The following is a 21,370-nucleotide window of genomic DNA, read 5'->3' on the forward strand; positions in this document are numbered from 1 at the left end:
TGAGGTCTTAATATCTGATTTCACTTCTTGTGACGTCACTTCCAGTGAGGTCACTTCCTGTGATGCCATGTGTAATGTCATTGCTGTGATGGCACGCGTCATGATGCCACTTGCCTACTGCCTAACTTGGTTAGTCCCCCACTTCTTTTTATAGGACGTGTGCCCTGGTTACTGCTCTCTGCAGTCAGGGCTGGGTCCTGCCCCCCCCCCCAGGAGCTCCCAGTTCCAACCGGTCGTGCCAGAGAGCCCAGCTGTGCCCCCCCAGAGTGGTGTGGGCGCACTGACGTGTCTCGGAGGGGTCAGTCCTTTCCTCTTTACATAAACTCGACCCTCTTTGATCCATGTGCTGCCTGGTTGATTCCACCCGGCTGGTGGGGGCTTCTCCGGTGGGCCCCAGACGTGCACCCAGTCATTGCATCCCTGGGCAGCCCCGCCGGAGCACAAAGGCATCAGTCAGACCCTCTCACCCCCAGCCAGAGAGACCCTGAGATGAAAGATGAGGGGTCCTTGGCATTTCCCTGGCATTGGGTAAGACTTGTGCCTCCCAGGAATAGCCCGGCCCTGTCTGCTCCTGGAGAGGGGGCAGCCCGGAGGGATGGGGGGGCGGGGGGGGGGGGGGGACTGGCAGGGAGGGAGAGGCGTCCTATAAAGCTGATGCCTGAAGGGCAGGCTCTGGGCTGGAGGAGGACACGAGGGCGGAGTGGAGAGAGGAGAGGGGATACATGAGCGACGAAGGAGGCTGAGGATTGGAGAGGAAGAAAGGAGAGAGGGAAAGAACAAGGAAGGAAAAGAAGTGCTTTGCACTATTAGTGGAAACACCAGAGAGCGCTTCAGCACGTCTGAGAGCTCAGGAGGCGCTGAGTTTTCCGACCAGTGTTGCCCCCACCCACCTCTAGGAAGCGCTGCGATGCACGAGATGGCCTTCTACCCGCTCTGGAGGAAGCTCGCCCTCTGTCCAGTAAAGGCCAGGTGCCCCTTCAGGTGTCTGTCCACAGCTCCCAAGATGGCGGCCATGGTAGCCACACTACCAATCCCGAAGGCCCTGCATCACCAGTCCATCCTCAGCACTGGCAGAGAGGCCTGTCCACCTGGGGCCAAATGCCCCTCCAGGTGTCTGTCCACAGCTCCCAAGGTGGGCACCCTGTGTGCCCCGCCCATTACCGGGGCCCAGCATCAACAGTCCATCCCCAGCACTGGCAGAGATGCCTGTCCACCTGGGGCCAGGTGTCTGTCCACAGCTCCCAAGACGGCGGCCATGGTAGCCTCCCAGCCCATCCCCAGGGCCCAGCATCACCAGTCCATTCCCAGCACAGGCAGAGAAGGGTGTCCACCGGGGACCAGGTGTCTGTCCACAACTCCCAAGATGGCCGCCGTGGCGGGAGTCCTGAGTGCCCAGTCCATCCCCACGGTCCAGCCCTACGAGTCCATCCCCAACACTGGCAGGAACGCCTGGCTCAACTTCTACCGCCTCTGGAGGAGCAACGGCCTGCAAAACTTCCACCAGGTGATGGAGAGAAACTTCCAGACGCATGGACCCATCTACAGGTGAGCGGAGTCACTGCAGGGTCAGGGAGGGACATGAGGGCTGGAGGACTCTACAGGATCCATCTACAGGCGAGAGGGGGTCACTGTGGGGGTGAGGGAGGGTCAAGAGGGCTGGAGGACTCTACAGGACCCATCTACAGGTGAGCGGAGTCACTGCAGGGTGAGGGAGGGACATGAGGGCTGGAGGACTCTACAGGACCCATCTACTGGCGAGAGGGAGTCACTGTGGGGGTGAGGGAGGGTCAAGAGGGCTGGAGGACTCTACAGGACCCATCTACAGGAGAGAGGGAGTCACTGTGAGGTGAGGAAGCTTCAAGAGGGCTGGAGGACTCTACAGGACTCATCTACAGGAGAGAACGTCACTGCGGGGTGAGGGAGGGACATGAGTGAGAGGGACTCAATAGGATGTATCAACAGGCGAGAGGGGGTCACTGCGGGGTGAGGGAGGGTCAAGAGGGCTGGAGGACTCTACAGGACCCATCTACAGGCGAGAGGGAGTCACTGTGGGGTGAGGGAGGGTCAAGAGGGCTGGAGGACTCTACAGGACTCAACTACAGGAGAGAGGGTCACTGCGGGGTGAGGGAGGGACAAGAGGGCTGCAGGACTCTACAGGACCCATCTACAGGCGAGAGGGTCACTGCGGGGTGAGGGTGGGTCAAGAGGGCTGGAGGACTCTACAGGACGCATCTACAGGAGAGAGGGTCACTGCGGGGTGAGGGAGGGACAAGAGGGCTGGAGGACTCTACAGGACCCATCTACAGGCGAGAGGGAGTCACTGTGAGGTGAGGGAGGGTCAAGAGGGCCGAAGGACTCTACAGGACCCATCTACAGGAGAGAGGGCCACTGCGGGGTGAGGGAGGGACATGAGTGAGAGGGACTCAATAGGATCTATCTACAGGCGAGAGGGGTCACTGCGGGTGAGGGAGGGTCAAGAGGGCTGGAGGACTCTACAGGACCCATCTACAGGTGAGCGGGGTCACTGTGGGGTGAGGGTGGGTCAAGAGGGCTGAAGGACTCTACAGGACCCATCTACAGGCGAGAGGGAGTCACTGTGGGGTGAGGGTGGGTCAGGAGGGCTGGAGGACTCTACAGGACCCACCTACAGGCGAGAGGGAGTCACTGTGGGGTGAGGGAGGGTCAAGAGGCCTGGAGGACTCTACAGGACTCATCTACAGGAGAGAGGGTCACTGCGGGGTGAGGGAGGGACAAGAGGGCTGGAGGACTCTACAGGACCCATCTTCAGGCGAGGGGGAGTCACTGTGGGGTGAGGGTGGGTCAAGAGGGCTGAAGGACTCTACAGGACCCATCTACAGACGAGAGGGAGTCACTGTGGGGTGAGGGTGGGTCAAGAGGGCTGGAGGACTCTACAGGACCCATCTACAGGCGAGAGGGTCACTGCGGGGTGAGGGTGGGTCAAGAGGGCTGGAGGACTCTACAGGACCCATCTACAGGCGAGAGGGAGTCACTGTGGGGTGAGGGAGGGTCAAGAGGGCTGGAGGACTCTACAGGACTCATCTACAGGAGAGAGGGTCACTGCGGGGTGAGGGAGGGACAAGAGGGCTGGAGGACTCTACAGGACCCATCTACAGGCGAGAGGGTCACTGCGGGGTGAGGGTGGGTCAAGAGGGCTGGAGGACTCTACAGGACTCATCTACAGGAGAGAGGGTCACTGCGGGGTGAGGGAGGGACAAGAGGGCTGGAGGACTCTACAGGACCCATCTACAGGCGAGAGGGAGTCACTGTGAGGTGAGGGAGGGTCAAGAGGGCTGGAGGACTCTACAGGACCCATCTACAGGAGAGAGGGCCACTGCGGGGTGAGGGAGGGACATGAGTGAGAGGGACTCAATAGGATCTATCTACAGGCGAGAGGGGTCACTGCGGGTGAGGGAGGGTCAAGAGGGCTGGAGAACTCTACAGGACCCATCTACAGGTGAGCGGGGTCACTGTGGGGTGAGGGTGGGTCAAGAGGGCTGGAGGACTCAACAGGACTCATCTACAGGAGAGAGGGTCACTGCGGGGTGAGGGAGGGTCAAGAGGGCTGGAGGACTCAACAGGACTCATCTACAGGAGAGAGGGTCACTGCGGGATGAGGGAGGGTCAAGAGGGCTAGAGGACTCTACAGGACCCATCTACAGGAGAGAGGGCCACTGCGGGGTGAGGGAGGGACAAGAGTGAGAGGGACTCAATAGGATCTATCTACAGGCGAGAGGGAGTCACTGCGGGGTGAGGGTGGGTCAAGAGGGCTGGAGGACTCTACAGGACTCATCTACAGAAGAGAGGGTCACTGCGGGGTGAGGGAGGGACAAGAGGGCTGGAGGACTCTACAGGACCCATCTACAGGCGAGAGGGAATCACTGTGAGGTGAGGGAGGGTCAAGAGGGCTGGAGGACTTTACAGGACTCAACCACAGGCGAGAGGGTCACTGCGGGGTGAGGGAGGATCAAGAGGGCTGGAGGACTCTACAGGACTCATCTACAGGAGAGAGGGTCACTGCGGGGTGAGGGAGGGACAAGAGGGCTGGAGGACTCTACAGGACCCATCTACAGGCGAGAGGGAGTCACTGTGAGGTGAGGGAGGGTCAAGAGGGCTGGAGGATTCTACAGGACCCATCTACAGGAGAGAGGGCCACTGCGGGTTGAGGGAGGGACATGAGTGAGAGGGACTCAATAGGATCTATCTACAGGCGAGAGGGGTCACTGCGGGTGAGGGAGGGTCAAGAGGGCTGGAGGACTCTACAGGACCCATCTACAGGTGAGCTGGGTCACTGTGGGGTGAGGGTGGGTCAAGAGGGCTGGAGGACTCAACAGGACTCATCTACAGGAGAGAGGGTCACTGCGGGGTGAGGGAGGGTCAAGCGGGCTGGAGGACTCAACAGGACTCATCTACAGGAGAGAGGGTCACTGCGGGGTGAAGGAGGGTCAAGAGGGCTGGAGGACTCAACAGGACTCATCTACAGGAGAGAGGGTCACTGCGGGGTGAGGGAGGGTCAAGAGGGCTAGAGGACTCTACAGGACCCATCTACAGGAAAGAGGGCCACTGCGGGGTGAGGGAGGGACAAGAGTGAGAGGGACTCAATAGGTTCTATCTACAGGCGAGAGGGAGTCACTGCGGGGTGAGGGTGGGTCAAGAGGGCTGGAGGACTCTACAGGACTCATCTACAGAAGAGAGGGTCACTGCGGGGTGAGGGAGGGACAAGAGGGCTGGAGGACTCTACAGGACCCATCTACAGGTGAGAGGGAGTCACTGTGGGGTGAGGGTGGGTCAAGAGGGCTGAAGGACTCCACAGGACCCATCTACAGGCGAGAGGGAGTCACTGTGGGGTGAGGGTGGGTCAAGAGGGCTGGAGGACTCTACAGGACCCATCTACAGGCGAGAGGGAGTCACTGTGGGGTGAGGGAGGGTCAAGAGGGCTGGAGGACTCTACAGGACTCAACTACAGGAGAGAGGGTCACTGCGGGGTGAGGGAGGGACAAGAGGGCTGGAGGACTCTACAGGACCCATCTACAGGCGAGAGGGTCACTGCGGGGTGAGGGTGGGTCAAGAGGGCTGGAGGACTCTACAGGACTCATCTACAGGAGAGAGGGTCACTGCGGGGTGAGGGAGGGACAAGAGGGCTGGAGGACTCTACAGGACCCATCTACAGGCGAGAGGGAGTCACTGTGAGGTGAGGGAGGGTCAAGAGGGCCGATGGACTCTACAGGACCCATCTACAGGAGAGAGGGCCACTGCGGGGTGAGGGAGGGACATGAGTGAGAGGGACTCAATAGGATCTATCTACAGGCGAGAGGGGTCACTGCGGGTTAGGGAGGGTCAAGAGGGCTGGAGGACTCTACAGGACCCATCTACAGGTGAGCGGGGTCACTGTGGGGTGAGGGTGGGTCAAGAGGGCTGAAGGACTCTACAGGACCCATCTACAGGCGAGAGGGAGTCACTGTGGGGTGAGGGTGGGTCAGGAGGGCTGGAGGACTCTACAGGACTCATCTACAGGAGAGAGGGTCACTGCGGGGTGAAGGAGGGTCAAGAGGGCTGGAGGACTCAACAGGACTCATCTACAGGAGAGAGGGTCACTGCGGGGTGAGGGAGGGTCAAGAGGGCTAGAGGACTCTACAGGACCCATCTACAGGAAAGAGGGCCACTGCGGGGTGAGGGAGGGACAAGAGTGAGAGGGACTCAATAGGTTCTATCTACAGGCGAGAGGGAGTCACTGCGGGGTGAGGGTGGGTCAAGAGGGCTGGAGGACTCTACAGGACTCATCTACAGAAGAGAGGGTCACTGCGGGGTGAGGGAGGGACAAGAGGGCTGGAGGACTCTACAGGACCCATCTACAGGTGAGAGGGAGTCACTGTGGGGTGAGGGTGGGTCAAGAGGGCTGAAGGACTCCACAGGACCCATCTACAGGCGAGAGGGAGTCACTGTGGGGTGAGGGTGGATCAAGAGGGCTGGAGGACTCTACAGGACCCATCTACAGGCGAGAGGGAGTCACTGTGGGGTGAGGGAGGGTCAAGAGGGCTGGAGGACTCTACAGGACTCAACTACAGGAGAGAGGGTCACTGCGGGGTGAGGGAGGGACAAGAGGGCTGGAGGACTCTACAGGACCCATCTACAGGCGAGAGGGTCACTGCGGGGTGAGGGTGGGTCAAGAGGGCTGGAGGACTCTACAGGACTCATCTACAGGAGAGAGGGTCACTGCGGGGTGAGGGAGGGACAAGAGGGCTGGAGGACTCTACAGGACCCATCTACAGGCGAGAGGGAGTCACTGTGAGGTGAGGGAGGGTCAAGAGGGCCGAAGGACTCTACAGGACCCATCTACAGGAGAGAGGGCCACTGCGGGGTGAGGGAGGGACATGAGTGAGAGGGACTCAATAGGATCTATCTACAGGCGAGAGGGGTCACTGCGGGTTAGGGAGGGTCAAGAGGGCTGGAGGACTCTACAGGACCCATCTACAGGTGAGCGGGGTCACTGTGGGGTGAGGGTGGGTCAAGAGGGCTGAAGGACTCTACAGGACCCATCTACAGGCGAGAGGGAGTCACTGTGGGGTGAGGGTGGGTCAGGAGGGCTGGAGGACTCTACAGGACCCACCTACAGGCGAGAGGGAGTCACTGTGGGGTGAGGGAGGGTCAAGAGGCCTGGAGGACTCTACAGGACTCATCTACAGGAGAGAGGGTCACTGCGGGGTGAGGGAGGGACAAGAGGGCTGGAGGACTCTACAGGACCCATCTTCAGGCGAGAGGGAGTCACTGTGGGGTGAGGGTGGGTCAAGAGGGCTGAAGGACTCTACAGGACCCATCTACAGACGAGAGGGAGTCACTGTGGGGTGAGGGTGGGTCAAGAGGGCTGGAGGACTCAACAGGACCCATCTACAGGCGAGAGTGAGTCACTGTGGGGTGAGGGAGGGTCAAGAGGGCTGGAGGACTCTACAGGACTCATCTACAGGAGAGAGGGTCACTGCGGGGTGAGGGAGGGACAAGAGGGCTGGGGGACTCTACAGGACCCATCTACAGGCGAGAGGGTCACTGCGGGGTGAGGGTGGGTCAAGAGGGCTGGAGGACTCTACAGGACTCATCTACAGGAGAGAGGGTCACTGCGGGGTGAGGGAGGGACAAGAGGGCTGGAGGACTCTACAGGACCCATCTACAGGCGAGAGGGAATCACTGTGAGGTGAGGGTGGGTCAAGAGGGCTGGAGGACTCAACAGGACTCATCTACAGAAGAGAGGGTCACTGCGGGGTGAGGGAGGGTCAAGAGGGCTGGAGGACTCAACAGGACTCATCTACAGGAGAGAGGGTCACTGCGGGGTGAGGGAGGGTCAAGAGGGCTAGAGGACTCTACAGGACCCATCTACAGGAGAGAGGGCCACTGCGGGGTGAGGGAGGGACAAGAGTGAGAGGGACTCAATAGGATCTATCTACAGGCGAGAGGGAGTCACTGCGGGGTGAGGGTGGGTCAAGAGGGCTGGAGGACTCTACTGGACTCATCTACAGAAGAGAGGGTCACTGCGGGGTGAGGGAGGGACAAGAGGGCTGGAGGACTCTACAGGACCCATCTACAGGCGAGAGGGAATCACCGATTACTGTGGGCCCAAACGACACTACTGAAAAGACTCCTGAGAAGGCTCCCATGTATCCATGCATGCTTTTAAACACTCGTTCTCTCTGTAAGCATGCGCTAGATCTTTTTAACCTACTCTCAGAACAGAAGCCGGCATGTCTTTTTCTAACGGAGACATGGCTAGGCGACTCCTCCAGTCCGGATATCGCTACTGCCCTTCCCCCTAACTATTATATAGTCAGGAAAGATCGAGAACTGGGTAGAGGAGGAGGAGTCGCAATGGTAGTAGACAAACGTTACACCTGCTCTGTACTTGAAATTGATAACATCCCAGGGGCAGATTCATTAGGCTTCTGCCTATCTTTCTCCCCGCAGCATTCCTGTGCGGGCCTTTTAGTCTATCGCCCACCAGGCCACCTGGGCCCATTTTGTGATAAACTTCACCAAACCTTAGCCCCTCTTGCTACAAAATATAAGCATCTTCTCCTCCTAGGAGATTTTAATATTCACATGGACGAACCTGAGTCCAGTGACTCTGTCAAATTAAATGACACCACTAGCATGTTTAATCTTCTACCGTATTTTTTTGCAGCTACTCATAATAAAGGTCATTTGTTAGACCAAGTTTTCTCTACCTTGCCTATTCAACCCTATCCACCACTTCCGGTGATTTGGTCAGACCACCTTCTATTAAATTTTGACATTGTAGGTTCCTCTAAAGTCTCCTGCACGGAAAATACCACTCAATCAAAGGCATTTCGTCCATTCCATCGTGTCACCACTGACATGCTGGAGAAGTCCTTAGCACTCAATCCTTGCCCACGGACTGGTAACCTGGAACAGGACCTCTCTAGCTTTCAGTCCTGGCTTGTTCAACGTTTTGATGAACTGGCACCCATGCCTACCAGTCCCCCAAGGTCCCAACGTATCTCAGCCCCCTGGTTTACCACCGAACTGTACGAAACTAGGAAAAACTGCAAGAAAGCCGAACGGTTATGGCGCAAAAATTATGATGTCCTGTTAAAAATAAGATATAAAAATCTCATTAAGGCCTATCACAAAGAAATTACACTAGCAAAAAAGGCTTTTTTTGCAAAAAGAATTGACTCAGCTTGCAACATCAGCAAGGAAATATTTAATATAGTCAGGGACTTCACCTCCCCCCCTGCTCTAAACCCCAAATTCTCTCCCTCTGAACTCTGGGTCAATCAATTGGCTAGCTTTTTTTACAATAAAATTCTGAACATCCAGGCATCTTTTCCGCCTGTTGTCCCCACCATCGATTCTGCTCCCTCCTCCTTTACTGGGAACACATCACAGGGTACCCATATTCTGTCTGATTTTCCTCCCTTATCGTTGGAGGCCTCGCTTGACCTGTTACTAAAACTGACATCAGGCTCCCCCTCAGACCCTTGCCCCGCCAAAATCCTCTCAAAAATGGCCCCCGTTCTTAATTCTTTGATAAATCCTCTCCTTAATGCCTCCTTTACCTCGGGCGAGGTCCCAAAGGCCTGGAAAAAGGCTCATGTCATCCCTCTCATAAAAAAATCTAATTTGAATCCGTTGGAGCACTCTAATTACAGGCCTATATCTCTGCTCCCTGCCCTGGCCAAACTCGCCGAAAAGCATGTCCATTCTACCTTGTCACAATTCATAGAGGCCCATGACATTCTCCATCAGACGCAGTCAGGTTTCCGCTCTAACCTCAGTACAGAAACAGCATTACTGGAGGTAACGGAGACCATAAAGGGAGTGACTGACCGCGGTGGGAAGGCTATGCTGGTACTATTAGACCTCTCAGCGGCCTTCGACACCGTCCCTCACAACCGGCTCCTTTCCAGACTTCAGGAGATCGGGATTAGAGGGACGGTGTTCAATTGGCTTAAGTCCTTTCTCGCCGAACGTCAACAATTGATCTGGTCACCCCCTTTCTCAGCAACAGTTCCATCTCTTGATGTGGGAGTGCCACAGGGATCTGTCCTTAGCCCCACTTTATTTAACATTTATCTCTCCCCTCTGGCCGAACTAGCAGAGACCTTTGGCGCGCGTATCGTGTCCTATGCGGACGACACGCAGCTGCTATTTACCTGTGACAAGAACACTGATTTCGCGGGTGACTCTATTAAAAGCTGTTTAGAGGCAGTTTTTTCCTGGTTTCAGCTGAACCAGCTTAAATGTAATTCAGACAAGTCTGAAATTATATTTTTTGGCTGTTCTCCTGACACTCAATGGAAATCTTGGTGGCCGGCAGATATGCATCCTCCTTCCTCTCCTACTGCGGTCGCTAAGAACCTGGGCGTCAAATTTGACAATGGTCTTACCTTCAAACCCCAGATCCTTGCTTTGGTCGGCCAATGCTTTGGCCAGCTACGAATACTTAGGAAATTTCTTCCTCTATTGTCTCAGGCTCATAGGAGAATCACTGTTCAAGCAATGATTGGATCCAGGCTGGACTATGCCAATGTGCTCTACTTAGGGCTACCAGAATACCTCCTATCTCGCTTACAGTCTGTCCAAAACTCCGCTGCAAGGGCCATCTTCGGTTTAGGCCGCAGATCTCATACCTCGCCCCTCCTTGAGGCACTCCACTGGCTTCCGGTAAGGAAACGTATCATCTTCAAGACTTTAACCTTGACCTTCAAGTCCTTACATGGTACCGGTGCAGTTTACCTCAGGAAACATGTTCAGTTCTACCATCCCACAAGATCGCTCCGGTCAGCCACTCAAGCCCTTGCTGTTATTCCACCTGTAAAGCTTTCACGCATTGGAGGCCGCTCTTACAGAGCTTGTGCCCCGCAGCTTTGGAACAAGCTCCCCCTCTCGCTGAGGAAAGCTGACAACCTCCTGTCCTTCAGGAAAGGCCTAAAGACCTGGCTTTTCAGCATCTAGTGCGCCTGTTCTACGCCCACGTCTCTCCACAGATCTACACAGCGCCGGGACACTCTGCCTGAGTAACCGCGCGCTATACAAACCACTTGTTAACATAACACAACATAACATAACTGTGAGGTGAGGGAGGGTCAAGAGGGCTGGAGGACTCAACAGGACCCTTCTACAGGCGAGAGGGAGTCACTGTGAGGTGAGGGAGGGTCAAGAGGGCTGGAGGACTTTACAGGACTCAACCACAGGCGAGAGGGTCACTGCGGGGTGAGGGAGGATCAAGAGGGCTGGAGGACTCTACAGGACTCATCTACAGGAGAGAGGGGGTCACTGTGGGGTGAGGGAGGGACAAGAGGACTGGAGGACTCTACAGGACCCATCTACAGGCGAGAGGGAGTCACTGTGAGGTGAGGGAGGGTCAAGAGGGCTGGAGGATTCTACAGGACCCATCTACAGGAGAGAGGGCCACTGCGGGGTGAGGGAGGGACATGAGTGAGAGGGACTCAATAGGATCTATCTACAGGCGAGAGGGAGTCACTGTGAGGTGAGGGAGGGTCAAGAGGGCTGGAGGACTTTACAGGACTCAACCACAGGCGAGAGGGTCACTGCGGGGTGAGGGAGGATCAAGAGGGCTGGAGGACTCTACAGGACTCATCTACAGGAGAGAGGGTCACTGCGGGGTGAGGGAGGGACAAGAGGACTGGAGGACTCTACAGGACCCATCTACAGGCGAGAGGGAGTCACTGTGAGGTGAGGGAGGGTCAAGAGGGCTGGAGGATTCTACAGGACCCATCTACAGGAGAGAGGGCCACTGCGGGGTGAGGGAGGGTCAAGAGGGCTGGAGGATTCTACAGGACCCATCTACAGGAGAGAGGGCCACTGCGGGGTGAGGGAGGGACATGAGTGAGAGGGACTCAATAGGATCTATCTACAGGCGAGAGGGGTCACTGCGGGTGAGGGAGGGTCAAGAGGGCTGGAGGACTCTACAGGACCCATCTACAGGAGAGAGGGCCACTGCGGGGTGAGGGAGGGACAAGAGTGAGAGGGACTCAATAGGTTCTATCTACAGGCGAGAGGGAGTCACTGCGGGGTGAGGGTGGGTCAAGAGGGCTGGAGGACTCTACAGGACTCATCTACAGAAGAGAGGGTCACTGCGGGGTGAGGGAGGGTCAAGCGGGCTGGAGGACTCAACAGGACCCATCTACAGGAGAGAGGGCCACTGCGGGGTGAGGGAGGGACAAGAGTGAGAGGGACTCAATAGGTTCTATCTACAGGCGAGAGGGAGTCACTGCGGGGTGAGGGAGGGTCAAGCGGGCTGGAGGACTCAACAGGACCCATCTACAGGAGAGAGGGCCACTGCGGGGTGAGGGAGGGACAAGAGTGAGAGGGACTCAATAGGTTCTATCTACAGGCGAGAGGGAGTCACTGCGGGGTGAGGGTGGGTCAAGAGGGCTGGAGGACTCTACAGGACTCATCTACAGAAGAGAGGGTCACTGCGGGGTGAGGGAGGGACAAGAGGGCTGGAGGACTCTACAGGACCCATCTACAGGCGAGAGGGAGTCACTGTGAGGTGAGGGAGGGTCAAGAGGGCTGGAGGACTTTACAGGACTCAACCACAGGCGAGAGGGTCACTGCGGGGTGAGGGAGGATCAAGAGGGCTGGAGGACTCAACAGGACCCTTCTACAGGCGAGAGGGAGTCACTGTGAGGTGAGGGAGGGTCAAGAGGGCTGGAGGACTCAACAGGACTCATCTACAGGAGAGAGGGTCACTGCGGGGTGAGGGAGGGTCAAGAGGGCTGGAGGACTCTACAGGACCCAACTACTGGCGAGAGGGTCACTGCGGGGTGGGGGTGGGTCAAGAGGGCTGGAGGACTCTACAGGACTCAACCACAGGCGAGAGGGTCACTGCGGGGTGAGGGAGGGTCAAGAGGGCTGGAGGACTCTACAGGACCCAACTACTGGCGAGAGGGTCACTGCGGGGTGGGGGTGGGTCAAGAGGGCTGGAGGACTCTACAGGACTCATCTACAGGAGAGAGGGTCACTGCGGGGTGAGGGAGGGTCAAGAGGGCTGGAGGACTCTACAGGACTCATCTACAGGAGAGAGGGTCACTGCGGGGTGAGGGAGGGACAAGAGGGCTGGAGGACTCTACAGGACCCATCTACAGGCGAGAGGGAGTCACTGTGAGGTGAGGGAGGGTCAAGAGGGCTGGAGGACTCTACAGGACCCATCTACAGGTGAGCGGGGTCACTGTGGGGTGAGGGTGGGTCAAGAGGGCTGGAGGACTCAACAGGACTCATCTACAGGAGAGAGGGTCACTGCGGGGTGAGGGAGGGTCAAGCGGGCTGGAGGACTCAACAGGACTCATCTACAGGAGAGAGGGTCACTGCGGGGTGAAGGAGGGTCAAGAGGGCTGGAGGACTCAACAGGACTCATCTACAGGAGAGAGGGTCACTGCGGGGTGAGGGAGGGTCAAGAGGGCTAGAGGACTCTACAGGACCCATCTACAGGAAAGAGGGCCACTGCGGGGTGAGGGAGGGACAAGAGTGAGAGGGACTCAATAGGTTCTATCTACAGGCGAGAGGGAGTCACTGCGGGGTGAGGGTGGGTCAAGAGGGCTGGCGGACTCAACAGGACTCATCTACAGAAGAGAGGGTCACTGCGGGGTGAGGGAGGGACAAGAGGGCTGGAGGACTCTACAGGACCCATCTACAGGTGAGAGCACTGTGGGGTGAGGGTGGGTCAAGAGGGCTGAAGGACTCTACAGGACCCATCTACAGGCGAGAGGGAGTCACTGTGGGGTGAGGGTGGGTCAAGAGGGCTGGAGGACTCTACAGGACCCATCTACAGGCGAGAGGGAGTCACTGTGGGGTGAGGGTGGGTCAGGAGGGCTGGAGGACTCTACAGGACCCATCTACAGGAAAGAGGGCCACTGCGGGGTGAGGTAGGGACAAGAGTGAGAGGGACTCAATAGGTTCTATCTACAGGCGAGAGGGAGTCACTGCGGGGTGAGGGTGGGTCAAGAGGGCTGGAGGACTCTACAGGACTCATCTACAGAAGAGAGGGTCACTGCGGGGTGAGGGAGGGACAAGAGGGCTGGAGGACTCTACAGGACCCATCTACAGGTGAGAGGGGGTCACTGTGGGGTGAGGGTGGGTCAAGAGGGCTGAAGGACTCCACAGGACCCATCTACAGGCGAGAGGGAGTCACTGTGGGGTGAGGGTGGGTCAAGAGGGCTGGAGGACTCTACAGGACCCATCTACAGGCGAGAGGGAGTCACTGTGGGGTGAGGGAGGGTCAAGAGGGCTGGAGGACTCTACAGGACTCAACTACAGGAGAGAGGGTCACTGCGGGGTGAGGGAGGGACAAGAGGGCTGGAGGACTCTACAGGACCCATCTACAGGCGAGAGGGTCACTGCGGGGTGAGGGTGGGTCAAGAGGGCTGGAGGACTCTACAGGACTCATCTACAGGAGAGAGGGTCACTGCGGGGTGAGGGAGGGACAAGAGGGCTGGAGGACTCTACAGGACCCATCTACAGGCGAGAGGGAGTCACTGTGAGGTGAGGGAGGGTCAAGAGGGCCGAAGGACTCTACAGGACCCATCTACAGGAGAGAGGGCCACTGCGGGGTGAGGGAGGGACATGAGTGAGAGGGACTCAATAGGATCTATCTACAGGCGAGAGGGGTCACTGCGGGTTAGGGAGGGTCAAGAGGGCTGGAGGACTCTACAGGACCCATCTACAGGTGAGCGGGGTCACTGTGGGGTGAGGGTGGGTCAAGAGGGCTGAAGGACTCTACAGGACCCATCTACAGGCGAGAGGGAGTCACTGTGGGGTGAGGGTGGGTCAGGAGGGCTGGAGGACTCTACAGGACCCATCTACAGGCGAGAGGGAGTCACTGTGGGGTGAGGGTGGGTCAGGAGGGCTGGAGGACTCTACAGGACCCACCTACAGGCGAGAGGGAGTCACTGTGGGGTGAGGGAGGGTCAAGAGGGCTGAAGGACTCTACAGGACTCATCTACAGAAGAGAGGGTCACTGCGGGGTGAGGGAGGGACAAGAGGGCTGGAGGACTCTACAGGACCCATCTACAGGCGAGAGGGAGTCACTGTGAGGTGAGGGAGGGTCAAGAGGGCTGGAGGACTTTACAGGACTCAACCACAGGCGAGAGGGTCACTGCGGGGTGAGGGAGGATCAAGAGGGCTGGAGGACTCTACAGGACCCAACTACTGGCGAGAGGGTCACTGCGGGGTGGGGGTGGGTCAAGAGGGCTGGAGGACTCTACAGGACTCATCTACAGGAGAGAGGGTCACTGCGGGGTGAGGGAGGGTCAAGAGGGCTGGAGGACTCTACAGGACTCATCTACAGGAGAGAGGGTCACTGCGGGGTGAGGGAGGGACAAGAGGGCTGGAGGACTCTACAGGACCCATCTACAGGCGAGAGGGAGTCACTGTGAGGTGAGGGAGGGTCAAGAGGGCTGGAGGACTCTACAGGACCCATCTACAGGTGAGCGGGGTCACTGTGGGGTGAGGGTGGGTCAAGAGGGCTGGAGGACTCAACAGGACTCATCTACAGGAGAGAGGGTCACTGCGGGGTGAGGGAGGGTCAAGCGGGCTGGAGGACTCAACAGGACTCATCTACAGGAGAGAGGGTCACTGCGGGGTGAAGGAGGGTCAAGAGGGCTGGAGGACTCAACAGGACTCATCTACAGGAGAGAGGGTCACTGCGGGGTGAGGGAGGGTCAAGAGGGCTAGAGGACTCTACAGGACCCATCTACAGGAAAGAGGGCCACTGCGGGGTGAGGGAGGGACAAGAGTGAGAGGGACTCAATAGGTTCTATCTACAGGCGAGAGGGAGTCACTGCGGGGTGAGGGTGGGTCAAGAGGGCTGGCGGACTCAACAGGACTCATCTACAGAAGAGAGGGTCACTGCGGGGTGAGGGAGGGACAAGAGGGCTGGAGGACTCTACAGGACCCATCTACAGGTGAGAGCACTGTGGGGTGAGGGTGGGTCAAGAGGGCTGAAGGACTCTACAGGACCCATCTACAGGCGAGAGGGAGTCACTGTGGGGTGAGGGTGGGTCAAGAGGGCTGGAGGACTCTACAGGACCCATCTACAGGCGAGAGGGAGTCACTGTGGGGTGAGGGAGGGTCAAGAGGGCTGGAGGACTCTACAGGACTCAACTACAGGAGAGAGGGTCACTGCGGGGTGAGGGAGGGACAAGAGGGCTGGAGGACTCTACAGGACCCATCTACAGGCGAGAGGGTCACTGCGGGGTGAGGGTGGGTCAAGAGGGCTGGAGGACTCTACAGGACTCATCTACAGGAGAGAGGGTCACTGCGGGGTGAGGGAGGGACAAGAGGGCTGGAGGACTCTACAGGACCCATCTACAGGCGAGAGGGAGTCACTGTGAGGTGAGGGAGGGTCAAGAGGGCCGAAGGACTCTACAGGACCCATCTACAGGAGAGAGGGCCACTGCGGGGTGAGGGAGGGACATGAGTGAGAGGGACTCAATAGGATCTATCTACAGGCGAGAGGGGTCACTGCGGGTGAGGGAGGGTCAAGAGGGCTGGAGGACTCTACAGGACCCATCTACAGGTGAGCGGGGTCACTGTGGGGTGAGGGTGGGTCAAGAGGGCTGAAGGACTCTACAGGACCCATCTACAGGCGAGAGGGAGTCACTGTGGGGTGAGGGTGGGTCAGGAGGGCTGGAGGACTCTACAGGACCCACCTACAGGCGAGAGGGAGTCACTGTGGGGTGAGGGAGGGTCAAGAGGCCTGGAGGACTCTACAGGACTCATCTACAGGAGAGAGGGTCACTGCGGGGTGAGGGAGGGACAAGAGGGCTGGAGGACTCTACAGGACCCATCTTCAGGCGAGAGGGAGTCACTGTGGGGTGAGGGTGGGTCAAGAGGGCTGAAGGACTCTACAGGACCCATCTACAGACGAGAGGGAGTCACTGTGGGGTGAGGGTGGGTCAAGAGGGCTGGAGGACTCTACAGGACCCATCTACAGGCGAGAGTGAGTCACTGTGGGGTGAGGGAGGGTCAAGAGGGCTGGAGGACTCTACAGGACTCATTTACAGGAGAGAGGGTCACTGCGGGGTGAGGGAGGGACAAGAGGGCTGGGGGACTCTACAGGACCCATCTACAGGCGAGAGGGTCACTGCGGGGTGAGGGTGGGTCAAGAGGGCTGGAGGACTCTACAGGACTCATCTACAGGAGAGAGGGTCACTGCGGGGTGAGGGAGGGACAAGAGGGCTGGAGGACTCTACAGGACCCATCTACAGGCGAGAGGGAATCACTGTGAGGTGAGGGTGGGTCAAGAGGGCTGGAGGACTCAACAGGACTCATCTACAGGAGAGAGGGTCACTGCGGGGTGAGGGAGGGTCAAGAGGGCTGGAGGACTCAACAGGACTCATCTACAGGAGAGAGGGTCACTGCGGGGTGAGGGAGGGTCAAGAGGGCTAGAGGACTCTACAGGACCCATCTACAGGAGAGAGGGCCACTGCGGGGTGAGGGAGGGACAAGAGTGAGAGGGACTCAATAGGATCTATCTACAGGCGAGAGGGAGTCACTGCGGGGTGAGGGTGGGTCAAGAGGGCTGGAGGACTCTACTGGACTCATCTACAGAAGAGAGGGTCACTGCGGGGTGAGGGAGGGACAAGAGGGCTGGAGGACTCTACAGGACCCATCTACAGGCGAGAGGGAATCACTGTGAGGTGAGGGAGGGTCAAGAGGGCTGGAGGACTTTACAGGACTCAACCACAGGCGAGAGGGTCACTGCGGGGTGAGGGAGGATCAAGAGGGCTGGAGGACTCTACAGGACTCATCTACAGGAGAGAGGGTCACTGCGGGGTGAGGGAGGGACAAGAGGGCTGGAGGACTCTACAGGACCCATCTACAGGCGAGAGGGAGTCACTGTGAGGTGAGGGAGGGTCAAGAGGGCTGGAGGATTCTACAGGACCCATCTACAGGAGAGAGGGCCACTGCGGGGTGAGGGAGGGACATGAGTGAGAGGGACTCAATAGGATCTATCTACAGGCGAGAGGGGTCACTGCGGGTCAGGGAGGGTCAAGAGGGCTGGAGGACTCTACAGGACCCATCTACAGGTGAGCGGGGTCACTGTGGGGTGAGGGTGGGTCAAGAGGGCTGGAGGACTCAACAGGACTCATCTACAGGAGAGAGGGTCACTGCGGGGTGAGGGAGGGTCAAGAGGGCTGGAGGACTCTACAGGACTCAACTACAGGAGAGAGGGTCACTGCGGGGTGAGGGAGGGTCAAGCGGGCTGGAGGACTCAACAGGACTCATCTACAGGAGAGAGGGTCACTGCGGGGTGAGGGAGGGTCAAGAGGGCTGGAGGACTCAACAGGACTCATCTACAGGAGAGAGGGTCACTGCGGGGTGAGGGAGGGTCAAGAGGGCTAGAGGACTCTACAGGACCCATCTACAGGAGAGAGGGCCACTGCGGGGTGAGAGAGGGACAAGAGTGAGAGGGACTCAATAGGTTCTATCTACAGGCGAGAGGGAGTCACTGCGGGGTGAGGGTGGGTCAAGAGGGCTGGAGGACTCTACAGGACTCATCTACAGAAGAGAGGGTCACTGCGGGGTGAGGGAGGGACAAGAGGGCTGGAGGACTCTACAGGACCCATCTACAGGTGAGAGCACTGTGGGGTGAGGGTGGGTCAAGAGGGCTGAAGGACTCTACAGGACCCATCTACAGGCGAGAGGGAGTCACTGTGGGGTGAGGGTGGGTCAAGAGGGCTGGAGGACTCTACAGGACCCATCTACAGGCGAGAGGGAGTCACTGTGGGGTGAGGGAGGGTCAAGAGGGCTGGAGGACTCTACAGGACTCAACTACAGGAGAGAGGGTCACTGCGGGGTGAGGGAGGGACAAGAGGGCTGGAGGACTCTACAGGACCCATCTACAGGCGAGAGGGTCACTGCGGGGTGAGGGTGGGTCAAGAGGGCTGGAGGACTCTACAGGACTCATCTACAGGAGAGAGGGTCACTGCGGGGTGAGGGAGGGACAAGAGGGCTGGAGGACTCTACAGGACCCATCTACAGGCGAGAGGGAGTCACTGTGAGGTGAGGGAGGGTCAAGAGGGCCGAAGGACTCTACAGGACCCATCTACAGGAGAGAGGGCCACTGCGGGGTGAGGGAGGGACATGAGTGAGAGGGACTCAATAGGATCTATCTACAGGCGAGAGGGGTCACTGCGGGTGAGGGAGGGTCAAGAGGGCTGGAGGACTCTACAGGACCCATCTACAGGTGAGCGGGGTCACTGTGGGGTGAGGGTGGGTCAAGAGGGCTGAAGGACTCTACAGGACCCATCTACAGGCGAGAGGGAGTCACTGTGGGGTGAGGGTGGGTCAGGAGGGCTGGAGGACTCTACAGGACCCACCTATAGGCGAGAGGGAGTCACTGTGGGGTGAGGGAGGGTCAAGAGGCCTGGAGGACTCTACAGGACTCATCTACAGGAGAGAGGGTCACTGCGGGGTGAGGGAGGGACAAGAGGGCTGGAGGACTCTACAGGACCCATCTTCAGGCGAGAGGGAGTCACTGTGGGGTGAGGGTGGGTCAAGAGGGCTGAAGGACTCTACAGGACCCATCTACAGACGAGAGGGAGTCACTGTGGGGTGAGGGTGGGTCAAGAGGGCTGGAGGACTCTACAGGACCCATCTACAGGCGAGAGTGAGTCACTGTGGGGTGAGGGAGGGTCAAGAGGGCTGGAGGACTCTACAGGACTCATTTACAGGAGAGAGGGTCACTGCGGGGTGAGGGAGGGACAAGAGGGCTGGGGGACTCTACAGGACCCATCTACAGGCGAGAGGGTCACTGCGGGGTGAGGGTGGGTCAAGAGGGCTGGAGGACTCTACAGGACTCATCTACAGGAGAGAGGGTCACTGCGGGGTGAGGGAGGGACAAGAGGGCTGGAGGACTCTACAGGACCCATCTACAGGCGAGAGGGAATCACTGTGAGGTGAGGGTGGGTCAAGAGGGCTGGAGGACTCAACAGGACTCATCTACAGGAGAGAGGGTCACTGCGGGGTGAGGGAGGGTCAAGAGGGCTGGAGGACTCAACAGGACTCATCTACAGGAGAGAGGGTCACTGCGGGGTGAGGGAGGGTCAAGAGGGCTAGAGGACTCTACAGGACCCATCTACAGGAGAGAGGGCCACTGCGGGGTGAGGGAGGGACAAGAGTGAGAGGGACTCAATAGGATCTATCTACAGGCGAGAGGGAGTCACTGCGGGGTGAGGGTGGGTCAAGAGGGCTGGAGGACTCTACTGGACTCATCTACAGAAGAGAGGGTCACTGCGGGGTGAGGGAGGGACAAGAGGGCTGGAGGACTCTACAGGACCCATCTACAGGCGAGAGGGAATCACTGTGAGGTGAGGGAGGGTCAAGAGGGCTGGAGGACTTTACAGGACTCAACCACAGGCGAGAGGGTCACTGCGGGGTGAGGGAGGATCAAGAGGGCTGGAGGACTCTACAGGACTCATCTACAGGAGAGAGGGTCACTGCGGGGTGAGGGAGGGACAAGAGGGCTGGAGGACTCTACAGGACCCATCTACAGGCGAGAGGGAGTCACTGTGAGGTGAGGGAGGGTCAAGAGGGCTGGAGGATTCTACAGGACCCATCTACAGGAGAGAGGGCCACTGCGGGGTGAGGGAGGGACATGAGTGAGAGGGACTCAATAGGATCTATCTACAGGCGAGAGGGGTCACTGCGGGTCAGGGAGGGTCAAGAGGGCTGGAGGACTCTACAGGACCCATCTACAGGTGAGCGGGGTCACTGTGGGGTGAGGGTGGGTCAAGAGGGCTGGAGGACTCAACAGGACTCATCTACAGGAGAGAGGGTCACTGCGGGGTGAGGGAGGGTCAAGAGGGCTGGAGGACTCTACAGGACTCAACTACAGGAGAGAGGGTCACTGCGGGGTGAGGGAGGGTCAAGCGGGCTGGAGGACTCAACAGGACTCATCTACAGGAGAGAGGGTCACTGCGGGGTGAGGGAGGGTCAAGAGGGCTGGAGGACTCAACAGGACTCATCTACAGGAGAGAGGGTCACTGCGGGGTGAGGGAGGGTCAAGAGGGCTAGAGGACTCTACAGGACCCATCTACAGGAGAGAGGGCCACTGCGGGGTGAGAGAGGGACAAGAGTGAGAGGGACTCAATAGGTTCTATCTACAGGCGAGAGGGAGTCACTGCGGGGTGAGGGTGGGTCAAGAGGGCTGGAGGACTCTACAGGACTCATCTACAGAAGAGAGGGTCACTGCGGGGTGAGGGAGGGACAAGAGGGCTGGAGGACTCTACAGGACCCATCTACAGGTGAGAGCACTGTGGGGTGAGGGTGGGTCAAGAGGGCTGAAGGACTCTACAGGACCCATCTACAGGCGAGAGGGAGTCACTGTGGGGTGAGGGTGGGTCAAGAGGGCTGGAGGACTCTACAGGACCCATCTACAGGCGAGAGGGAGTCACTGTGGGGTGAGGGAGGGTCAAGAGGGCTGGAGGACTCTACAGGACTCAACTACAGGAGAGAGGGTCACTGCGGGGTGAGGGAGGGACAAGAGGGCTGGAGGACTCTACAGGACCCATCTACAGGCGAGAGGGTCACTGCGGGGTGAGGGTGGGTCAAGAGGGCTGGAGGACTCTACAGGACTCATCTACAGGAGAGAGGGTCACTGCGGGGTGAGGGAGGGACAAGAGGGCTGGAGGACTCTACAGGACCCATCTACAGGCGAGAGGGAGTCACTGTGAGGTGAGGGAGGGTCAAGAGGGCCGAAGGACTCTACAGGACCCATCTACAGGAGAGAGGGCCACTGCGGGGTGAGGGAGGGTCAAGAGGGCTGGAGGACTCTACAGGACCCATCTACAGGAGAGAGGGCCACTGCGGGGTGAGG

The 21,370-nt window shown here is 58.5% G+C and overlaps 1 protein-coding gene across 1 annotated transcript in view; it reads left to right on the forward strand.

Annotated features, from left to right (window-relative positions):
• Positions 1-691: 691 nt before the first annotated feature.
• Positions 692-21,370, forward strand: part of LOC147725041 (cytochrome P450 11B, mitochondrial-like) — a 131,768-nt gene continuing 111,089 nt past the window's right edge. The window contains exon 1 of the mRNA XM_086966506.1: positions 692-1,545. Within this exon, the coding sequence (XP_086822632.1) occupies positions 908-1,545 (638 nt within the window). The 5' untranslated portion in view covers positions 692-907. The remainder of the gene's footprint in view (positions 1,546-21,370) is intronic.

The sequence above is a fragment of the Lissotriton vulgaris genome, chromosome 4_1 (genome assembly GCF_964263255.1).
Source record: "Lissotriton vulgaris chromosome 4_1, aLisVul1.2, whole genome shotgun sequence".
NCBI classification, from domain to species: Eukaryota; Metazoa; Chordata; class Amphibia; order Caudata; family Salamandridae; genus Lissotriton; species Lissotriton vulgaris.